The sequence below is a fragment of the Trichomycterus rosablanca genome, chromosome 6 (genome assembly GCF_030014385.1).
Source record: "Trichomycterus rosablanca isolate fTriRos1 chromosome 6, fTriRos1.hap1, whole genome shotgun sequence".
Taxonomy (NCBI): Eukaryota; Metazoa; Chordata; class Actinopteri; order Siluriformes; family Trichomycteridae; genus Trichomycterus; species Trichomycterus rosablanca.
The window spans coordinates 1,650,902-1,672,919 of NC_085993.1; the positions used below are offsets into that span (position 1 = coordinate 1,650,902).

Below are 22,018 nucleotides of genomic sequence, written 5' to 3' on the forward strand. Positions count from 1 at the left end.
AGGGTTTTTTTTTTTTCATGGTGGGGCTTAATAAAACCAAAACCAGGAACGCGTTGGCTCTGGATGGAACTCTGTCATCCATCATGACCATGAAAATGGCTGACATTGAACCACAGTGCTTTAAATGGGAGCCCCCAATATCGGTCATCAAGGCATCAAAATCTGCCACAAACACAACACACAACATCACTCATAAACACAAACACACACAGAGGGACAGAATAACCACCACTGTTCAATGGGCCCATTTGTTTTTCTTTATTTAATTTGTCTGGGTTTTTTTTTTGTTGGTTTAGAAAGGCGTAGCTAAAACAATTTATTTAATATTACAGAATTTAGTATAAGGTAAAGAGACAATGACCACTGCTGTTCAAGGGGCCCATTTGAGGCAAATTGTGTTTATGCTGATGGGACCGCACACCTGTAAACACCCCCCCTCCCCCGCAAAGGGACATCGACACATCCAAGCACCACCACCATCTCACTCCAAGCAAACTCAAAAACTTGAGAGCCCTGTCTCCCACCCTTCGCCCAGTGAAATTGACTCACCGCGACCCTGACCAGGATTAAGCGGTAGTAAAACAGACAGCGAACGAGCGGCACCTACTACATTCATCAAAAATGTCGACGTTGAAGGGGACTTTTATTTTGAAATACGATCCTGCCCCATTTTACACACCAAAATATCCCCTTACTGCTGCTGCTAGTTTCAGTGTGTAAACATGGAGCGGCACTGAATCACGGTATTACTTAATCATATTTATTTTATGTGGTTTTATTACACGTAATTAATTTAAAGTAAATTAGGTTTCATGATGCATTAAATCGAGCTTGATATGAACATGCGTGTTGTTTGCAGCTGAGATTAACGGGCTGCTGATCAAAACAAGCTTAACGGCTTAGCTGCTGAATATAGTTGTTTATAAATAAATATGTATAATATAATTGCTTTAAAAGTTTGTAAATACTTCGTACATCCAGCTTGTGATTTATTATTTATCAAGCAGCTACGCTAGCATCTACTTTGTGACTTAACATGTTAGCTAATGCTAACTTGGACGGTGCGTCGGTGCTAAATGTATAAGTATTTTATTTTTAACCCTTTTTTTAAAGATACATTTTGACCTAGATGTAGTTAATATGATACTTAAAGTCAAAACAATGATGCTAATTTGTTATCAGCCCGCCAGCTGATTAGAAGTGTCTTAATGGCTGTGTTCCAATCCGCGCATACTGCTTTATTTAGGTTTAGGACGCAGCCATAAAAAACAGGTATTATTATTATTATTATTAAGCATTGCTTCTTAAGCATTATGTTCTTCTTCTTACATATAAAACTCATCTATTTGTTTGTTTTATCTTCCTAGTACTATATTCATTGCTGTAGAGTTTCCTCCACACTGGGAACTTCTCACCAGAGGTGCATTGATTCAACTTCCATTAAAAATAAATACTTTTAATTATATTTAAGGCTTTATTTATTGACTGATACTATTAATGCTTGGGGAAACGATCTAGCTGGCCACTATAACCCTGGATAATTATCAGTACTTACCTTTTGGGGTAGGATTTTCAAACAAAAACAACCCAAGACCAGCATTCCTCCACAGATAGTACTATGCTAGTCGACAACATTCATTAAATCAGGGTATATTAAATAAACAATAAATTCTGTTCTTTTAGGTTGTTGCTGTATGATGAGTTCTCAGCAGTTTCCCAGAGCGCCTCTGCCTTCTGCAGGAGTGGGACAAGGACCGCCTGCAGCCAGCAGTAACCTCATACCAGGGGGTCCGACAGGTAGATGTACATTTCATTTAATCCTGATCAGGGTCACGGTGGGTCACGCTTCACCGGAATCACTGGGAGCAATTAGGTAACGTACGGGAAAGGACGGCAATCCGTCGAAGCCAGACTGGCCGATAGCACCACTGCGGATCCAGACCCTTGATCCCAGTGATAGTGGGTGATTCAAGTCGCTTCTTTTCACCTGTCAGGGACAGAAGATTTGATCTGGAGAATGAAGTTGAAATATTTTGGTCGTTACTCCTCCTGATGTTAAAATGAGGGACGTTGAGGATTCGTATTAGTGGCACTAATAAAGAAACTCGATCTCCTGCACATCAGTATCAGTGTGTCATTAGTATACGGACGCTGGAACCACTTTATAAGAAACTGATTATTTAGAAGAAAGATCCAGATGAACTCGGAGTCTCTTTTGTTGAAGCAGAACTTGCAGGTCAGTTCGTCCAGGCTTCTATAAACTGGTACAGAGCAAAACCAGCATCCAAAATATTACAACTTTATTCTCCATATTATTTTAATATTATTCTTCTAATAACTTTATTAAAAACATTTCAGCTTTATTTTCCAAATAATTTCAACTGTATTCGCAAAATTATTTCAATTTTATTTTTCAAATTATTTTAATTGTATTTTTCAAATTATTTTAATTTTATTTTCCAAATTATTTCAATTTTATTCTCCAAATAATTTTAATTTTACTCTCCAGCATATTTAAATATTATTTTTTAAATCATTTCTCCAAATAATTTTTATTTTACTTTCCATCCAAAATATTTACGTGTTTTTAATTAAATTAAATGTTTATTTTCCAAATAATTATTTTTATTCTCTAAATTATTTCAATTTTATTCTCCAAATCATTTCAATTTAATTTTTCAAATAATTTCAATTTTATTCTCCAAATAATTTCAAATTTGTTCTTCAAATAATTTCAATTATATTCTCCAAATGATTTTAATTTTATTTTCCAAATTATTTAAACTTTATTCTTCAAATTATTTAAACTTTATTTGCCAAATGATTTTAACTTTATTCTTAAAATTATTTTGTTTTTATTCTCCAAATTATTTCAATTTTATTTTCATAAATTTCAATTTTATTCTCCAAATTATTTCAGTTTCATTCTTTAAATTATTTCAATTTTATTTTCTAAATTATTTTAATTTTATTTTCCAAATTATTTTAATTTTATATTCCAAATTATTTCTACTTTATTTTCCCAATAATTTTCACTTTATTTTATAAATCATTTCACTTCTCGTGTGTATAATGACGTGGTAATTTTTAGTGAGTTTAATTGAACTGAACTGATTGTAACGCAGGTGCAGAAGACAGCAGCAGGGACCCGGACCGCCCTCACCCTCAGGACCCCAGCGGCGGCGTGATCGGAGCAGCCCTGTCGTTTCGTGATGAGAAGCAGGAGACCGTGGTGGTCAGACCGTACCCTCAGATGCAGACCCAGACTCTGGCGCATCACGTGCCCATTCAGCCCGGTCCCACCGTCACCATGGCGACGCCACCGGCTCTCCTAGCACCCGGCCAGGTTTCAGATCTTCATTATAAACCTTTTACTGATTTCTACCTAAATTACAGTCTTGCTCAGGAGTCCGACAGTGGTAACCGGGCAGTAACTGAGCTTAAGTACAGAATCGCTTTGATCACGCGGTTCCTGTTTGTTCTGTCAGGTTGGTTTGAGGTCTCCCATGCCCAGTCGGCTGATCGCTCCGGCCCCGGCTGCCACTCAGGGCCACATTCCCTCCGCCCCCATCCCGGTGGCTACCATCAGCGGTCAGCAGGTAGGAGACCAGTCCGGAATCTTCTCATATTCTCTGTGCTGGAAGTACAGATGGTGGAGAAAGTCGATCCGTTTCATGTTTTTGTGTTTAATCGCAGGGACCGGGTAACCTGCACCACCTGATGACCAACGTACAGATAATCAGGAGCAGCACGCCTGCACTGCAGATCACTTCTCCCACCGCGCCACCACACACATTCACCTCCCACCTACCCCGGGGTGAGTTTACGGTATAGCAGTGCGTTTGGTGGATTGTGTTCCATCCCATTCAAGTTTTTCCCCCTTTATGTCACTTTTTAGTCACGTTAAATGTGTCTGTTTAGGATCTTATATAATTAGGGCCCTACTAACCTGCGTCGTGTCATTTTTTTAGCTGCTTTAGTCTTCGACATCTTGGACATTTTGACTAAGCGATTGCTAACTGAATTGCTGTAGGATTGCTAGGATGCCTCGTAGTGCAGATTAAGCAGTAAACCAGTGACGCTACACGAATGAAAAAATTATCTGAGCATATTTTTTACTATTACTTTTTATGTTTTTCTACTATTTTTTTTAAAATACATTTCTAATAGTAAGGATCTCAAAAAAAAATTAAAAAAAAATTCTATGCCATAAAATAGCCAATGTGTTGCTAATATGGCAATAAACACAAAAACAAACACGAATGAAAAATGTTAAACCCCTAAACACAAACATTAAAGTTTGTATTTTTACAGTTAATTGCATATTTCGTATATACTGGAGATATGGCATCTTAATTTGGTTTCTGATCCTGCCTTGCTGCCTGCTGCCTACCTGATCAGCTGCCTCAGTAGAGAGGAGCTCATAATCAGATCATTTAGACGCTCTACTTATACAGCGTACCAAACGAGCCCCAATTTACAAATAAACGACTCTCGTGCACCTGTATACAAATTAAACATCAATGAGAATGTAGTCGCCTCTGAGATACAGCTGAGAAAGCGCATGGAGCTCCTCATTATCCGGTCAGAATATTGCCGAGGCATCTCGGTAGGAGCGTTTTAAAGGATCTAATAATCTGTGGTCTCGGATGTTTCAGGTGCAGCCGCTGCAGCTGTGATGTCCAGCACCAAAGGTCCAGCTGTTCTGAGACCCGCGTGTGGAGCGAATGCAGCACCGGGTCAGCCGGCCGCCAAGCAGCACATCATCCATCAGTCCATTCCGGTACGTTTATATCCCCATTTATATTCATTCTCGAATTAGGAGTGAAGCGATTGTGCCGATGACCAACGCCCTATAGCAACGTACTTGCTCAAAGAGATCAAAGAGAAACTCACTCTCGAGGTATCTTTAGCATATTTTATCTATATTTTTAGCAGGAACGTGTCCGATTCGTGGTCAGGTCTGTAGATACTAGCCAGTAAAGTACGCCGTACCGCCATGGCATTTGCTTGGCGTCAATCAAACCATGGCAACCGATGGTCAACTCGAGTTGCCCACAGGCAATGAGCGATTAACGATTTGGGCATCAAGAGGTGAAAAGTCACAGCCGGTGTGAACGCAGGGGCGACGGATTTGGTTTTGTTGCTGCAGTTATGACCTCTGCTGGCTGGTCGTTGACACTGCACCAGGAACCGTGCGATATACGGATCCCCATATGAACCCACCTGGTGCAGGTGAGAAGAAGCGGGGGCGTGTGTTAGCAAAAGTGAGGGTCTGCAGCAGTAGAGGGGAGATATAACCAGGGGAATCGGATATGACTAGACTGGAAGAACGTTTAAGAGGCACAGACAAACCTAGTTTAAATAACATTAGTGTAATAAATAAAAGTGAGTACACTACAGTACTTCTGAAATCCAGGGTTTGAATCTCAGCGGTGCTATCAGCCGGTCAGGCGACTACACGGACATGATTGGCTATGTCTGAGGGAGGGAACGCCTTTTTATCATACATACATACACACGTTTGTCATTGCTGTGTTGTGTTTATACGAGTGTAATGTATATGATATACGTTACTATACTGACATCCTGTGTCCTATCAGAAGCTGATGCTCAATATTATTGTTTTCTGTGTGTGTGCGCGCGCGCGCAGTCTCGACCTACGGCCATCACCTCCACCGCCGTGCTACCCACCGTGGTGGCTCCCATCTCAGCAGCCAGAATGCAGTCTCCCATAACACACACGGCAGAGATAGTACACGGGTTGGTTGTCCATCCTCATTCGTTTTTTTTCTCGCCGTGTGGTGCTGCGTATGTTCGATTAACGTAAACGTCGCTGTTGCTCTTCACGCGGCAGGCGCCCGGGTCTCGCCATCCACCCTCCTCCGGCTACGATCAGCGTTCAGAGGCCGCCGGCTCCAAGGGACACACCGACGCGCATCACGCTGCCCTCCCATCCGGCCATGGGAACCCAGAAAGGCCAGCCGGCACACAGCATGACCCAGGTACAGACCCGCGATCGTTAGTTTGAATGCCAGTGAGGTGCACTATACTGCCAAAAGTATTCGCTCGTCTGCCTTCACACGCATATGAACCTGAGTGACTCCCATTCTTAATCCATAGGGTTTAATATGATGTCGGCCTTTGCAGCTATAACAGCTTCAACTCTTCTGGGAAGGCTTTCCACAAGGTTTAGGAGCGTGTTTATGGGAATTTTTGACCGTTCTTCCAGAAGCGCGTTTGTGAGGTCAGACACCGATGTTGGACGAGAAGGTCCGGCTCACGGTCTCCGCTCTAATTCATCCCAAAGGTGTTCTATCTATCGGGTTGAGGCCAGTCAAGTTCTTCCACACCAAACTGGCTCATCCACGTCTTTATGGACCTTGTGCTTTGTGCACTGGTGCGCAGTCATGTTGGAACAGGAAGGGGCCATCCCCAAACTGTTCCCACAGAGTCGGGAGCATGAAATTGTCCAATTTGTTGCATTGCGCTCGGTGAAGCTCTACACGCTGTTCCTGAGCTGATCTGAAGGCCACATGAAGTTTGGAGCTCTGTAGTGATGGACTCTGCAGAAAGTTGGTGACCTCTGCGCACTATGTTCCTCAGCATCCGCTGACCGGTCCCAATCGCTTCCACTTTGTTATACCAGCACTGACGGTCGACTGTGGAATATTTAGTAGTGAGGAAGTTTCACCACCGGACTTGTTGCACAGGTGGCATCACGGTACCGTGCTGGAATTCACTGAGCTCCTGAGAGCGACCCGTTCTTTCACTGATGTGTGTAGAAGCAGTCTGCATGCCGAGGTGCTCGGTTTCATACACCTGTGGCCGGCGGAAGTGATCGGAACACCTGAATTCAATCATTTGGATGGGGGTGTGAATACTTTTGGCAATGGAGTGTATGATAATGTTACTGGACAAGGTGGTGCAGCTGGAAAAGCTGTTTTGTTTATAAGGTGTATTTTTCGTGCCCTGTTCAGGGTGTTCCTGCTTTGCGCCCTGTGTGTTCTGGTAGAACCGGATCTGCCAGTGTTGATTAAAGCGAAATGATTATTTAAAAGCGATATTAAAGCTTTAAAAAAAAAAAAAATAGTACAAATGACCCAAACATCTGTTAAAAAAACTTTATGTAATTATATTGTTTCACATTTTTTTTTACAGAAGCCCATTTTCAGCACGGTGACGCCTGTTGCTGCGGCGACCGTCGCGCCCATTTTAGCCACCAACACCGTCCCGTCAAGCACCACGACAGGTACCGGCGTGAAACGTCCGGGAACTCGCGTCCCTCTACGTGCGTGCCGTGTGATTCTGAATATGTTTTATTAATCGTACAGGCTCGGCACCGCATACCCAGATGAGCAGCGGTACCATAGTCACCGTGACCATGGCGTCCCACTCCTCCCACGCCACGGCGGTCACCAGCTCCGCCATCCCTGTTGGTAAGACAGAGCTGTTGTTTAATAAACAGGAGGGGGGGGGTTCTGGTCAGTCCACTCCAGTTCTGGAAGTCTTTAGGGGTCATATAGATGATTTTTGGGAAATCCAAGACGAGTCTGTGACTCTTCCATCTAATAAATCATTTAAGGGAAGCATTTTGTGTGTGAGTAAGTTGAGTTGGGGTTCTTTGATCTCCTGAGATGCCTCCTTATTGAATTAGACAGAAATCACACTGATTATAGCCCAGAAATACACATACCCTTCAAACCCATGGATCTTTGATGTTAGGTACAGACAGATATTCTAAAATATTCTGATAATGTCCTGGCTTTGTGTTTTTTCCCTTTAGCTAAAGTGGTTCCTCAGCCGATCGCCCACACTGCCCCTCGTATCCCGCCGGAGTATTCCGGAGAGAGAACCAACCTGATTCCCATCTCCGGCCAGCGTTCCTCCCCAAACCCCGTCACCATGGAGACCCGCAGTGACAACAGGTGACCTTAAACCTAGATAGAATTTTTGCCACATAAATGTTTAGAATATACACTGCACTATGTAGTTCTACAATTACTGACTGTAGTCCGTCTGTTTCTCTGCATGCTTTGTTACCCCCTTTCACCCTGTTCTTCAATGGTCAGGACCCCCACAGGACCACCACAGAGCAGGTATTATTTAGGTGGTGGATCATTCTCAACACAGAGTGTGTGTTGTGCTGGTATGAGCAGCGCTACTGGAGTTTTTAAACACCGTGTCCACTCACTGTCCACTCTATTAGACGCTCCTACCTAGTCGGTCCACCTTGTAGATGTAAAGTCAGAGACGGTCGCTCATCTATTGCTGCTGTTTGAGTCGCTCATCTTCTAGACCTTCATCGGTGGTCACAGGACGCTGCCCACCGGGCGCTGTTGGGTGGACGTTTTTGGTTGGTGGACGATTCTCAGTCCAGCAGGGACAGTGAGGTGTTTAAAAATCCACTCATACCAGCACAACACACACTAACACACCAGCACCATGTCAGTGTCACTGCAGTGCTGAGAATCATCCACCACCTAAATAATACCTGCTCTGTGGTGGTCCTGTGGGGGTCCTGACCATTAGAACACAGCATGAACAAAGCATGTAGAGAAACAGATGGACTACAGTCAGTCATTGTAGAACTACAAAGTGGAGCTGATAAAATGGACAGTGAGGTGGTTTTAATGTTATGCCTGATCGGTACATCGGTCCCAGTAGTACCTGAACGTTATCCGTACCCAGTATTTAATTGTTAATCGTTTTAATGTGTCTTTGTACGCAGGCCGCCCGTACCAGTCCAGTTCCAGTATTTTGTACCCACATACTCGTCCGCCTATCCGCTCACACACCCCTACACCCCCATCACCTCCACCGTGTCCACCTTACGACCCTATCCAGGTAAACCCACTGACCTGTCGCACCTTCACAATGCAGTACCACACCCCATGTAGGACGCTGAATCTAAATGCCGGACCGGTCGATAGCACAACTGGGGATTCAAACCTTAGCTAGTGGGCTACTGGAATTTACCTCAGTGCCACCTGAGCACCTCGGAGAGTCATTTTTTGTTCCATATAATGTTCGATGTAGCCGAATCAACTGTGGTTAACGTTTATGCATTTGGCAGGTTCTCCAATCAGTCAGTCTGACAGGCACAACTGTTACCTTTAACCTTACATTTAATAGTCCAGTATCATAACCACTAATCCATCGTTACGACGCTGTTATGAATATCGCATCAACGTGTTAGCTACACAGTTTTCTTGCCAATTTAGTCATATCCGACTCCCTAACACGCCCCCTCTATCACACACGCCCCCCCCCCTTCCCGTCTCTGTGCAGCACCACAGATCAGCCAGCAGAGGTCTGATAAGCTAGCGTGCTTTACCTCTGTGCCTAGGGCAGGGCTCTGCAGCAACGGTATAGGGAAGGCCTTTTCCCAGCATGCCCCTGTGCACAAAGCAAGCTCTATAAAGACATAAAAGCCTGCACAGAGCCCTGACCGGAACATCAACTGTGTCCAGCCATACAAATGCTGTCGTATTTCGTCTGAATGGGCACAAATTCCCACACACATACTTCAAAACCTTGTGAGATGTCCAACAAGCTCAAATAAGGTCAAGTGTCCAAATACTTTTGGCCACACGGTGTGATTAACATCAAACCTCAGGCTTAAGTCGAGCTTTAGTTTTAGAGCGAGGATTTCTTCCTGGCATGGCGGCCCATGACGATGTGAAGCTCCTGTGTTCCTCTAGACTCTTCTAGACCGTTTTTGTGTCCTCCAGACCTGTCATAGAGGTTGCATGGGCTTACTGTGAGCTAATTGTGACCTAAAACGTACATATCGTTGTGTATTTTCCAACCCCTCGTCTAATTCGTCTCCAGTCACGGCACAGGCTCCGAGCTCGGCCCTTCCCGCTCAGGCCGGAGTAGGCGTGGCCACTACCGTGCTCATGGCTGTGGATCGCATCGGCCTGCAGTCGGCTCAGATCGGCGCTCAGAACATCCAGCATGGCGTGCAGGCCGCGCCGATCGGGGTGCAGGGCCTACACGCCGCCGCACCGATCGCCACGCAGGCGATCCAGCAGGTTCCGGTAGCCGCGCAGCAGCCGCAGCCAGAGCCGAAACCTCCAGGTATGGATAGTTAACAATGAATAAATACGGAAATGTAGGATGTGTCAGAGTCCGCGTGCATTACGCCCGGTTTTTCCTGACCGGCATCGGGCGGTTGGTAAAAGTGAACAGACGAAGAGCTGGACTTGAATAACTAACAGTTGCTTTTGTTGTGCCGTAGGTGTCGTCCTCGCAGAGAGCACAGCGTTCGTGGCCAACCCGATCGGTAGCGCGTTCTGCGCCACCCAGCCCGCCGCCACGGTCGTCCAGGCGCACCCACAGGGTACGGGCACAGGCGCACCCACGCTCGTCTCCTCCCCCAGACCGAGCATCCTCCGGAAGAAGCCGGTGAATGAGGGGTAAGTGAGCTAGTTTAAGACACACCATCCCAGCCCACGTATGTTAGAATCAGGGCTGTCGAAGTTAACGCGATAATAACGCCTTAACGCGATCTCAGTTTAACGCGATTAAAAAAAATAGTGCCGTTAACGCAAATTCTACACAGGAAAAATGTACCTATACAGGCAGTGAGTGCCATGTAGAATTACATCACGAAGACCCGCATTGTTATGTTTTGTACTTAACCACGAAATACAAATGATACTAGTTATGTGGAGAACGTGTTTGTCTTTATTGCTTAATCCACAACTTGGAGCGTCACACTTAAACATAACACGCCGTTACCCGCTGCTCACCTGATACACATATCAGCTCAGTGACGTACAACACACAGTGGTAACGTGATACGCAGATCACGTAAATGATATATATATCACACGCATGATAATAATAAGCTTTTTTCTCTCTTAATTTTCCCTGACAAGTGAAAAACCAAAATATAGCAACCTTAACATTATGAGGAAGAATTTCAAAGATATTCCTTTGCAATACTTTATCATTTCAAGAATATGATACAGACTGACCATTGGCATTGAAAATTGACTTTACTTTTAATAACCTTCTACAATGCTGTTGCTTCTATAATAAACAGAAGTGTTATTTAAATGCTATTAAATAGTTTTCCTACAAAATCCGCCCAATTTGGCGGATAACCGCCCAATCTGGCAACACTGCAACGCGTTAATATTATCTCGTTAACTTCGACAGCCCTAATAAAAACGTATTCTGATATCCAGTTCGCAGCGTAGGGTTTATATAGCAGCAGGTAGAATAAGGTGAGAATAAGGTGCAAAAACATGCAATATTGTGCAAAGATGCAAGTAATATAGTCACTAGTGTGAGTTGTCAGAACCCAGGGAACAAGACTGTGTTGATTGTGTATGTTAGTGTATGTACACCGATCAGCCATAACATTAAAACCACCTCCTATTAAAAAAAAATAATAAAAAAAATGTGATTAATCGCAATGAACTATATGAAATTCTGAGATTAATCGCGATTAAAAATTTTAATCGTTTTGACAGTCCTAGTTAGAATACATCTAGATTTGAGGTCTGAAGTAAACGGACTAAACATAACACAGATCATGACACAAATGGCATAATAATGTGTTTAAAGTAACGTAAAACTCGAACCTGCGTGGGCTGGAAAAATAATAATAATTAACGTAACATATTTTACCAGGCTTGTACACGAACGCCTTTTTGTGGAGCCTTTATGTTATATCTTGTGAAGTGGGCAGCGCTGTCGCCTCACAGCAGGAAGGTCCTGGGTTCGATCCCCAGGCGGGGCGGTCCGGTCCGGTCCGGGTCCGGGTCCTTTCTGTGCGGAGTTTGCATGGTCTCTCCGTGTCCGCGTGGGTTTCCTCCCACGGTCCAAAGACGTGCAAGTGAGCTGAATTGGAGATACTGAATTGTCCATGACTGTGTTCGATATAACCTTGTGATCTGATGAATCTTGTGTAACGAGTAACTACCGTTCCTGTCATGAATGTAAACAAAGTGTAAAAACATGAGGAATATAATCCTAATAAACATCTTGTAAACCACAGTGGAGTCTTGATTTAACGGGCAAAATCTGGAAAACAGAAGGTCCGGTCCGATTGTTTAAAATTCCCCTGAGAAGCGTAGAGAGACCAGTAGTTCAGTAATCGTCCACTAGCTGGCGCACGTCTCTCTTGTTTACGTGAGGGAGAGGCTTTATTTTGTCGTGAAACATCTACTTACAGGAGACGAACCCCCCTACCTGCCAGAACTGCAACGTGACCCTGACAGTTAAACATATACTGATTGAATGCCCTAGCCTGCAACGACAAAGACAGCACCACTTTCGTGCTGACAACATTAAAGATCTCTTCGAAAAGACCTGTAAATAATGTAAAAATACGTAATTACTTAACTCACGTCAAACTAGTACACTTTATGTAATAAAAGAAATGACGGGAGTACCAAGCCGCGCACCCCGCCCTCTAAAAACGTCATCAACTTTATATGAAACGGAAACTTGACACGCCACGTATATAGCCATAATATCATTATATTTATTTTGTCGGGAGTCTCGCTTTGTTCTCGCCTTTCGTTCTGTGTGTTATGCTTCATTTTTGCAATTTCTAGAGCTCGGTTCTCCTCCACCACACACGGTAAATTAAATTTCTCCCCAGTAGTGCAGAACACCAATTTTATTATTTATTTACAGGTGGTTCTACATGATATGTTAGATTACTATTTAAGTCATTCATTTTATTGTTAATCATATGTGCATGTTTGGCACTTTTGTGGACCTTGGTGCTGCGTTTTTGTATATTTTTGCAACTTCTGGGACAAAAACTTCACTGTTCCGGACAACTGTGTTTTACGGACCGGTGCTCCCCCCATTTAGTCCGTTAAATTGAGGTTCCACTGTGTTTCGTTTTGTGTTGCCTGTGCTAGCGTATATGCTGGGTGTATTTCTATTGAACCTGGGATTGTTTTTTAGGGCCGTACGTAAAAGTCTGATCCCGGCGCAGTCTAGCGAGCCGACGTCCATCAGAGTGGAAGGTGGGGTGAGACTGGCTGGATCTCCACGCCCAGCGGGGTAAGCTTATAAAAGTGCTTAGTACTTGCAGCACCTCATCTGTTCATCACTCGGTTCATCACCGAATTATTTCCCTTTAGAATCAAGCCCAAGGCCGACGCCCACATCACCATGATGTCTCCGTTGATGGCGGCTGTGGAGGCTTTGCCCGCTCACGGGGGAGATCAGCAGCCCCTCTCGGTTCCTGCCCAGCATCTCACGCAGGCCATCCCCACCCTGCTGGCTCAGCCCATCTCCGCCCCTCCGTCTCAACCCGCCGCGGTTCTGTCCGCGCTCCCCGCAGCCATGGCCGTGACTCCTCCTGTTCCTGCGTCCGTGGCCAACGCCGTCTCCTCTCCCGCCCAGCCGGCGGCCAGCGGCACCGCAGCACTCGGCTCCACGCTCATAGAGGTCAAGGTCAAGCGGGAGGCGGAGAGCATGGACACGTCCCAGTCAGGTCCCAGTCAGATTAATTATCAAATTGGGAAATAAATATATAAACACGTATAGAACTTGACACACGGTGTTTCACTGTGACAAAGACAGTAAATAAACAATATAATTGCTTAAATAATAATAATCTGTTCGTAATATTATAATAAATGTATGATCCCGCAGCCCTCACCATCCCCTCCCAGGCCCCCGGCCTCACCGCGCCCCTTCAGTCCGGAGATCTTCCGCCCGGCGCTTCCCCGAGAAAGAAGCCGCGCAAACAGCAGCACGTCATCTCCAACGAGGAGGGCGAGATGATGGAGACCAACAGCACGGACGAGGAAAGGGCCGGCGGCAGAACTCCGGGGAGCAAGGCCGAGAGAGCGCGGTCACCTCCGCGTGAATATGTGGGTGAGTGGTCCTTATCCGTACGTTAAAACGATCACAGCGGTGCGTAAATAGGATTAAAACGTTTCCGGATGTGTGTTCCGCCGCTTCCTGCAGATGAAGAAGGTGTGCGATACGTGCCCGTCCGCCCCAGACCCCCCATCACCCTCCTCCGTCATTACAGGAACCCCTGGAGGGCCGCCTATCACCACTTCCAGAGATACACCGACATCCGGATCAAAGGTCAGTACGTCGGCCGCCGTTACTGATGAGAAAGGTCGCTGAGCTTTTGCTTTCGTGGTGCATGAATATAAAACGGTCCCAAAATATAAAGACAAGCTAAAACAAACACACCTTTTAAATAAAACCCAAATAAATACGTTTATGGTGCATGAAACACAAGACGAGCCTTTGCTTACACCCCAGTAGCACAGGCCGTCCTTAGCTGGTGTCACCTCAGTCAGGGCGGCTTTACTGGTGACCCAGGAGTCACGACCCACTGGTAACTGTCCGGTGTGTTTAACTGGTTGGTTTGTTTTTCCAGACGAGAAGAAGAGTTCCCTGCAGGACGTCGCCAGTCAGAAGGGGGTTGCGTGTCGTGCCCAGGGCTGGAAAGTGCATTTGTGTGCTGCGCAGCTCAAGCAGCTGGTAAGACCCATTCTCACAGATTTCTCTCTGTCCGGGCGGTGCCGCGGTAGAGCGAGCTAGCCCAAACGATGGCCGGTCGGGTGCCTACGCAGGTTAGTCCGAGGACGGGAGGGCCGTAGGGAATCTCTCATAACTGCCGCGATCCCGACCTCTGCCGGCCGATCGATGGCGCTGCACAGTGAGACGGTGGATAATGGATATCGGTTCGGTACGTGACTCTCCGCTCTCCGCGCATGATACAGATCTCCATAGGCAGGTGAAAAGAAGCGCTCGGTACTGCACACGTGTCGGAGGGGGCGTGTGTTAGTCACGACTTTCCGCGTTCAGGAGTGGAGGTCTGCAGCAGTACAGAGGAAATGCGATCTGGGAATTCCATACGACTAGGTTGAATGCATGTGCATAACTATTTGACGGTTAATTGTTCCATTTCAAACGTAGACGAGTCTGGAGCATGACGTGTACAGCCGCCTCACCACCCTGCAGGAAGGACTGATCCCAAAGAAGAGAGCCGGAGCCGATGATGACCTGCACCGCATCAACGAGCTCATCCAGGTAAAAATGATGTTGTGGCGTGATGGCACGTTAGAGCACAACAAACAATTACTTAACTGTGTGTGTGTGTGTGTGTGTGTGTGTGTGTGTGTGTGTGTGTGTGTTTTGTGATGGAAAATAAAACGGGTGAAGCAGACAATGAATTCATCAATAAATCAACAAATCAGTGAATCAATGAATAAATGAATCAGTCAATTAATAAATGAATCAACGAATCGAGGGAATAAATGAATCAACAAATCAGTGAATTAACAAATCAGTGAATCGATGAATCAACAAATCAGTGAATTAACAAATCAGTGAATCAATGAATCAACAAATCAGTGAATCAATGAATCAACAAATCAGTGAATTAACAAATCAGTGAATTAACAAATCAGTGAATCAATGAATAAACGATCAGTAAATAAATGACTCAGTAAATAAATGAATCAATGATACAGTGAATAAATGAACGAATCAGTGAATTAATAAGTAAACGGATCAGTAAATTAATGAATCAGCGAATCAATTAATAAACGAATCAGTGATTCAATGAATAAACGAATCAATGAATCAACAAATCAGTGAATTAATAAATCAGTGAATCAATAAATAAACGAATCAGTGAATAAATGAATCAACGACACAGTGAATAAATGAATCAGTCAATTAATAAATGAATCAACGAATCGAGGGAATAAATGAATCAACAAATCAGTGAATTAACAAATCAGTGAATCAATGAATAAACGATCAGTAAATAAATGACTCAGTAAATAAATGAATCAATGATACAGTGAATAAATGAACGAATCAGTGAATTAATAAGTAAACGGATCAGTAAATTAATGAATCAGCGAATCAATTAATAAACGAATCAGTGATTCAATGAATAAACGAATCAATGAATCAACAAATCAGTGAATTAATAAATCAGTGAATCAATAAATAAACGAATCAGTGAATAAATGAATCAACGACACAGTGAATAAATGAATCAGTCAATTAATAAATGAATCAACGAATCGAGGGAATAAATGAATCAACAAATCAGTGAATTAACAAATCAGTGAATCAATGAATAAACGATCAGTAAATAAATGACTCAGTAAATAAATGAATCAATGATACAGTGAATAAATGAATGAACGAATCAGTGAATTAATAAGTAAACGGATCAGTAAATTAATGAATCAATGAATCGGCGAATCAATTAATAAACGAATCAGTGATTCAATGAATAAACGGATCAATGAATCAACAAATCAGTGAATTAATAAATCAGTGAATCAATAAATAAACGAATCAGTGATTCAATGAATAAACGAATCAATGAATCAACAAATCAGTGAATTAATAAATCAGTGAATAAATAAATCAACGACACAGTGAATAAATGAATGAACGAATCAGTAAATAAATGAATCAATGATACAGTGAATAAATGAATGAACGAATCAGTGAATTAATAAATAAACGGATCAGTAAATTAATGAATCAATGAATCAGCAAATCAATTAATAAACAAATCAGTGAATAAATGAATAAACGAATCAGTGAATCAATGACTCAACGAATCAATGAATCAATAAATAAACGAATCAGTAAATTAACGAATTAGAGACTCAATGATTAAACGAATCAGTTGTTCAATGAATCAATGAATATACTTTTAGAATAAAATAGAATCTGTATTGTCATTATACACAGGTGCAATGATATATATAATATAAAATATAAAAAATAATATAAAATATAAAAAATAATAAATAATAAAATTAAAAAAGTAATAAAATTGATTCAGTTGTGTTCAGTGCTGATGACAGTATTTTTTTTTAAATGACTCGTCTGTATTGTGTGTCTCCCTGTCGCCCCCTGCAGGGTAACATGCAGCGCTGCAAGCTGGTGATGGACCAGGTATCTGAAGCCAGGGACACCATGATGAAAGTCCTGGATCATAAGGAACGAGTTCTGAAGCTGATCAACAAGAACGCCGCCACCAAGAGGAGCTCGAAGTTAAAGCGCAAGGAGCGCGCCTGAACACCACCACCGACGAAATCTACCTAATGGAATCACATGGAGTTATAGTGACCCGGTATTCGGACCCAGTCGTGGTCGCTCTGCACAATCGCTCATATAATCAGAATACGTCACGTTGTTTTTATCGGTCCGTGTAGAACCACAAACTCGGTTCTACAGGACGTGCTGCTCCCCGAGGACCGCCGGGGGTCTAATTAAACACATCAATCGCCGACCCCGGGTTCATTATGACTGAACGTGGCGTGTACGGTGGACGTCTCAGTGCCTTCTGCCGTGCGTGTAGCCGAGGAAGCCGAAAAAGCGTTTTCATTTCCTCTGTATAAACCACATCAGGTGGTAAATTCCAACATTGCACGGTTTTGGACCTGTGGGTGGAAACCGGAGCGCCCGGAGGAAACCCACGCCGACAAAGGGCGTACCCCGGGCATCCTTGCTGAGAGTGCTACTCAATCCGCCACTGTGCCGCCCTGTTCTGTATGTTAATATAGATTTATACAGAGTAAGCCGACGCCCGTAAGAGATCCGAAGCTTGTAGATGTCGTGTACAGACTCGAAAGAGAGATTATAATTGTGAAATAAGGACGTGTGAATAATTTTCTGTTGCTCAGAAGAGATCGAAGTCTGTTTTTGTGTTTGGTGAGAACGTTTTCGTGCCCTGGTTACGTGGCTCTTATTTTATAGGTTGTAAGTGAACGTCCGTGATTATAACTTGAGTTTAAAGATCGTTTTGAACCTTTTGTACTTTTTTTGGGGGTTTATTACACTGTTATGTGCTATTGCAGTAAAGAAAGCTGTACGTACTTTTGTATGTATGTATTTTTTCCACACAATTTAGTCATAGCCAGTGTCTCATTGCTTCTGCCACCTCCACTTTGCTTTCTTTCCACCAACGAGAGCCACGCGCTGCCATCGATCGGCCAGCAGAGGGCGCTGTTGCTCCGGAAGCGAGGACCCCTTTCCTCCGACAACAGACCCACAGCCCATCGTACGTCTGTGTGGGCGCCCAGCCGGCTGATAGCATCGCCGAGGTTCAATCTCATTACTGAACAAAAGACTGCATGCCACACACAATACACACTGTACTGTACTGTATGTCCAAAAGTAAGTGGACACCCTGTCAAATTGTTAAGTTCAGGGGTTTCCGCCACACCCATTGATAATAAACGATATGCTTGTAACTTTCAGACAGTTAGAGCAAGCAATCGTCGATTCACCTCCGAGTTGCATTATCTGTCCACAAGGTGGCGCCTTTATCACTGAAGTAGTGTTTTGTATCGATGCCACGTTGTTCCTCGTTTTGTTTATAAATACACACAGCTCTTCACATTTCACCTCTGGAAGGTTTTGTATGGTCCACATACCAGACTGGGGACAGTTTTACCCCGGATGCCCTTCCTATCCAGGCTTGGGACCTGCACCGAGACAAGTGCACCTCTCAGGGGCTAGGCTGTTTGGCCCACCACCTCTCATTTACCGGGCATTAGCCAATAACGTCCGTGCAGACGCCTGACCGGAGATTCCAACCCTGGATCCTCGGGTCCTAGCAGTACCGCTTTAGTACAGCTCGAATATAAAAGCTCGTTCATAAAATAAACGGAGTAAAGCATTTTGAGAAGCTGAGGGAAAGTAATGATTTACTAAACGTGTAACCCAGACACTGATGGTCTGGGTTACACGTAACGCGGTACTAAGTAACGCGTTACTCTAATCTGACCACATTTTTCAGTAACGAGTAATCTAACGCGTTACTATTTCCAATCCAGTAATCAGATTAAAGTTACTTATCCAAGTTACTGTGCGTTACTATTTTTGTCATTTTCCTTAGTGAAAAGATATTTTTGCTTTCTTCTTGGCAGGGGGGGGCCAGTGGTTGCCATGGCCACCATAAAGTAATCTTCGGCCACCCCTCCGGCCCCCCCACCACCGCTTTGCCGGCAATTTTTTTGCGGCAGCATTTCTGCAGGCAGGAGCAGCGCACCTCAGATGAGTAGTTCTTCACCAAAACAGTGCAGTAATACACTCAACATCAATGTCAACCACCAACACCATTACAGAAGTACAGTAGTACTATTTACTACGAGTAAAAGCGCCAGCTGGCTCTGCGCATTCCAGTGTTGCCAGATTGGGCGATTATCCGCCAAATTGTGCGGATTTTGTTGGAAAACAATTTAATAGCAGGTAAATAACACTTCTATTTAAAAGAAAATCTTCCGTTTTAAGAAGCTCCAGCATTGTAGAAGGCTATTAAAAGTAAAGTCAATTTTCAATGCTGATTTAGCGTAATAGTGTCGGTCAGTCTGTATCATATTCTTAAAAGAAAATTAAAATTTGTTTTCCATGCATTCACACTGGCATGTTCTGGGATTCAATTGAGTCTCATCAGTACACACAAGTTGGCAGCCAAATGATAAAGTATTGCAAAGGAATATCTTTGAAATATTCCGCGTTATATAACTAATAAAGTAACTTGTAATCTAACTTAGTTACTTTTAAAATCAAGTAATCCATAAAGTAACTAAGTTACTTTTTAAAGGAGTAATCAGTAATCAGATTACTTTTTCAAGGTAACTATGCCATCACGGAACCCAGATGATAATGATGATGATCCATGATTATTGAAGAAGAGTGGCCTATAATTTCTTCAGAGCAAGGCTGTAACCATGAATTGATCAGTAATTGATGGGAACCCTGACAGATCCTAACATAATGCCAAGCTAGTGAGTGAAATCTGTTTATTTACCATTTGTACATCAGTATATTGGGGGGGTATTTTGGGGGATGTTCCCCCTGATATATTTTGTGATTAAGTCCTTGCTTTACAGTTGTGTGAAAGACTGCAATTATATTTTCATCATTGCTAATAAAGGTTATGCAATCAGTTACCAAGTTAGGGTTGAGGAAGGGGTTCAAGCGATGTTTGTTTAAGTCCCTCTCTGGAATAGCATGGGGTTTATTTTTTTTCAGTTTCTTAAATGATCCAAATCATGTGACAAATATGCCGTAACAAGTACCGTCAGTTCTCGGTGGCTAAGTGGGTAGCACTGTCGCCTCACAGCGAGAAGGTCCTGGGTTCGATCCCCAGGCGGGGCTGTCCGGGTCCTTTCTGTGTGGAGTTTGCATGTTCTCCCCGTGTCCGTGTGGGTTTCCTCCGGGTGCTCCGGTTTTCTCCAACAGTCCAAAAACATGCAGCTAGGCTAATTGGAGACACTGAATTGTGTTATATGCACCTAGCCACTAAAATGCACAAACCAGTGCACTGTAGCGCCGGTCCCAAGCCCGGATAAAATAGGGAGGGTCGTGTCAGGAAGGGCATAAAAAAAAACTGTGCCAAATCAATGCGGATCATGAGAGACGACCCCGCAACCGAGCGGGCAAAGGCTGAGGAAGAAGAAGAAGAAGCACTGTCAGTTCTAGTATGGAGTCTGTAAGTAAATATTCCCCCCACAAAAAAATTAAACAACAAGAAAATGTAATTAAATGCTCAAAGGTTTTATTGTCTTACCATTTAATTCAGGTTTAAGTGCATTATCTGTGTTGGGTGTTTTATCATTGATTTAAATACTAACAAATGTACATTTATCTCACTCTTCCTTCATTTTATTGTCTTTCTTTTTTATTCGTTTTTATAATTATATTTACATGTTGGTCGAGTTGCTGTTGGGTAGATTTTAATATACTGTACTGTAGAGCACTTCAGAGTTGCATGATCTGTCCACAAGAGGGCGCTGTTACCCCTGCAGTAGGTTCAGCGTTGTGGCGTTTTGCGTCAATGCCACGTGTTCATGAAATTTGGCCTTTCGTATATTTAGTTTTATTGTTGTAAGGTAGAAATATCTGGATAAGAGGTGACAGCAGTTTATTACGCTAAAGTTTATATAAAGTGATTTAGGTTTAAAATTTTTTGTTTCATTTTAAGTAACTGCTTTATCCTGGTCAGGGTCACGTTGGGTTCCCACTTGATATGAAAGGTATGTTTTAGGAGGGCAGGAACAGCCCCACCTGCCCTCCCTGGTAAATTTGGTCCTCCCAATGGTCAGTTAATGACTTTGGCCTTAACTGAGTACACGACACTACTGATATTTGAATGATGGAGACTGTGGTGACTCTCTGTACGCAATACGGATCCTCATATGAACCCGCCTGGTGCAGGTGAAAAGAAGTGGTCGGTACTGCACATGATAATACGATCTGGGAATTGGATATGACTAGATTGGGAGGAAAGCCGGGGGATTAATCAATGTTGAATTCTATTCATATAGATATATTTAAAATGAATTAAAAAGTCGTGGGTTTTTGATGACTTTGTACACTGTTTTTATATAGTTATTTCTGGGTGGCGTGTTGACGCAGTGGGTAGCGCCGTCACCACACACCAAGAAGGTCCTGGGTTTGACTCCCTGACTTGGCGTGAGGGTCCTTACTGTGTGGAATTTGCATGTTCTCCCTGTGTCTGTGTGGGTTTCCTCAGGGCGCTCCGGTTTCCTCAGGCCGACTGGCGCTACTAGAAATGGACTGGCGACCTGTCGGGGGTGTTTCCTGATTTTCACCCAGTGAATTGCACCCACTGCGACCCTGATCAGGATAAAGCGGTGGTAAAACAGACAGTGAATTACAGATTTTTTTGCTATTAAGACTTTTGGAGTCTGAATCGCTTTCATTTTCAGGGAAACGCCGTAGATGTGGCCTCCTGCTGCACCTCCGCCAATTTAGTTGCTCTGCTGGGTGGTTTACGGCTTAATTACCCCTCTATGAATGAATCAGTACTGCACTCAGGTCCAAAGGTTTTTTCCTGGTTACATCAGCCGTAACCATATAAAAATACAGTTTCATATAAAACGCTACAGATTATAAACACTACAGACAAAAATAACACGATGTTTAATACTGTATACAACTAGAACCATCTCTGATCTTATCAGGTCCGCTCATGAGGCCGGTTTAGCGGACGTGTTGATCCGTTTAG

At 43.5% G+C, this 22,018-nt stretch overlaps 1 protein-coding gene across 2 annotated transcripts; it reads left to right on the forward strand.

Moving 5' to 3' along the window:
• The first annotated feature begins 687 nt into the window (after positions 1-687).
• On the forward strand, positions 688-17,855 carry sap130a (Sin3A-associated protein a). Of its 2 annotated transcripts, XM_062997234.1 has the most exons (22): positions 688-743; positions 1,368-1,420; positions 1,684-1,797; positions 3,126-3,346; positions 3,489-3,599; positions 3,697-3,817; positions 4,659-4,783; positions 5,654-5,763; positions 5,858-6,005; positions 7,162-7,252; positions 7,335-7,439; positions 7,787-7,928; positions 8,732-8,847; positions 9,835-10,083; positions 10,244-10,421; positions 12,937-13,035; positions 13,116-13,471; positions 13,633-13,857; positions 13,951-14,076; positions 14,378-14,481; positions 14,920-15,033; positions 16,897-17,855. In XM_062997234.1, the coding sequence occupies exons 3-22, from the start codon at positions 1,695-1,697 to the stop codon at positions 17,053-17,055; spliced, it is 3,003 nt and encodes a 1,000-aa protein (XP_062853304.1). In that variant the 5' UTR covers positions 688-743; positions 1,368-1,420; positions 1,684-1,694; the 3' UTR covers positions 17,056-17,855. The 2 variants fall into 2 exon arrangements, with proteins under 2 accessions (XP_062853304.1, XP_062853305.1); XM_062997235.1 differs by lacking the exon at positions 1,368-1,420 and having other exon boundaries at positions 690-743.
• Positions 17,856-22,018: the final 4,163 nt, after the last annotated feature.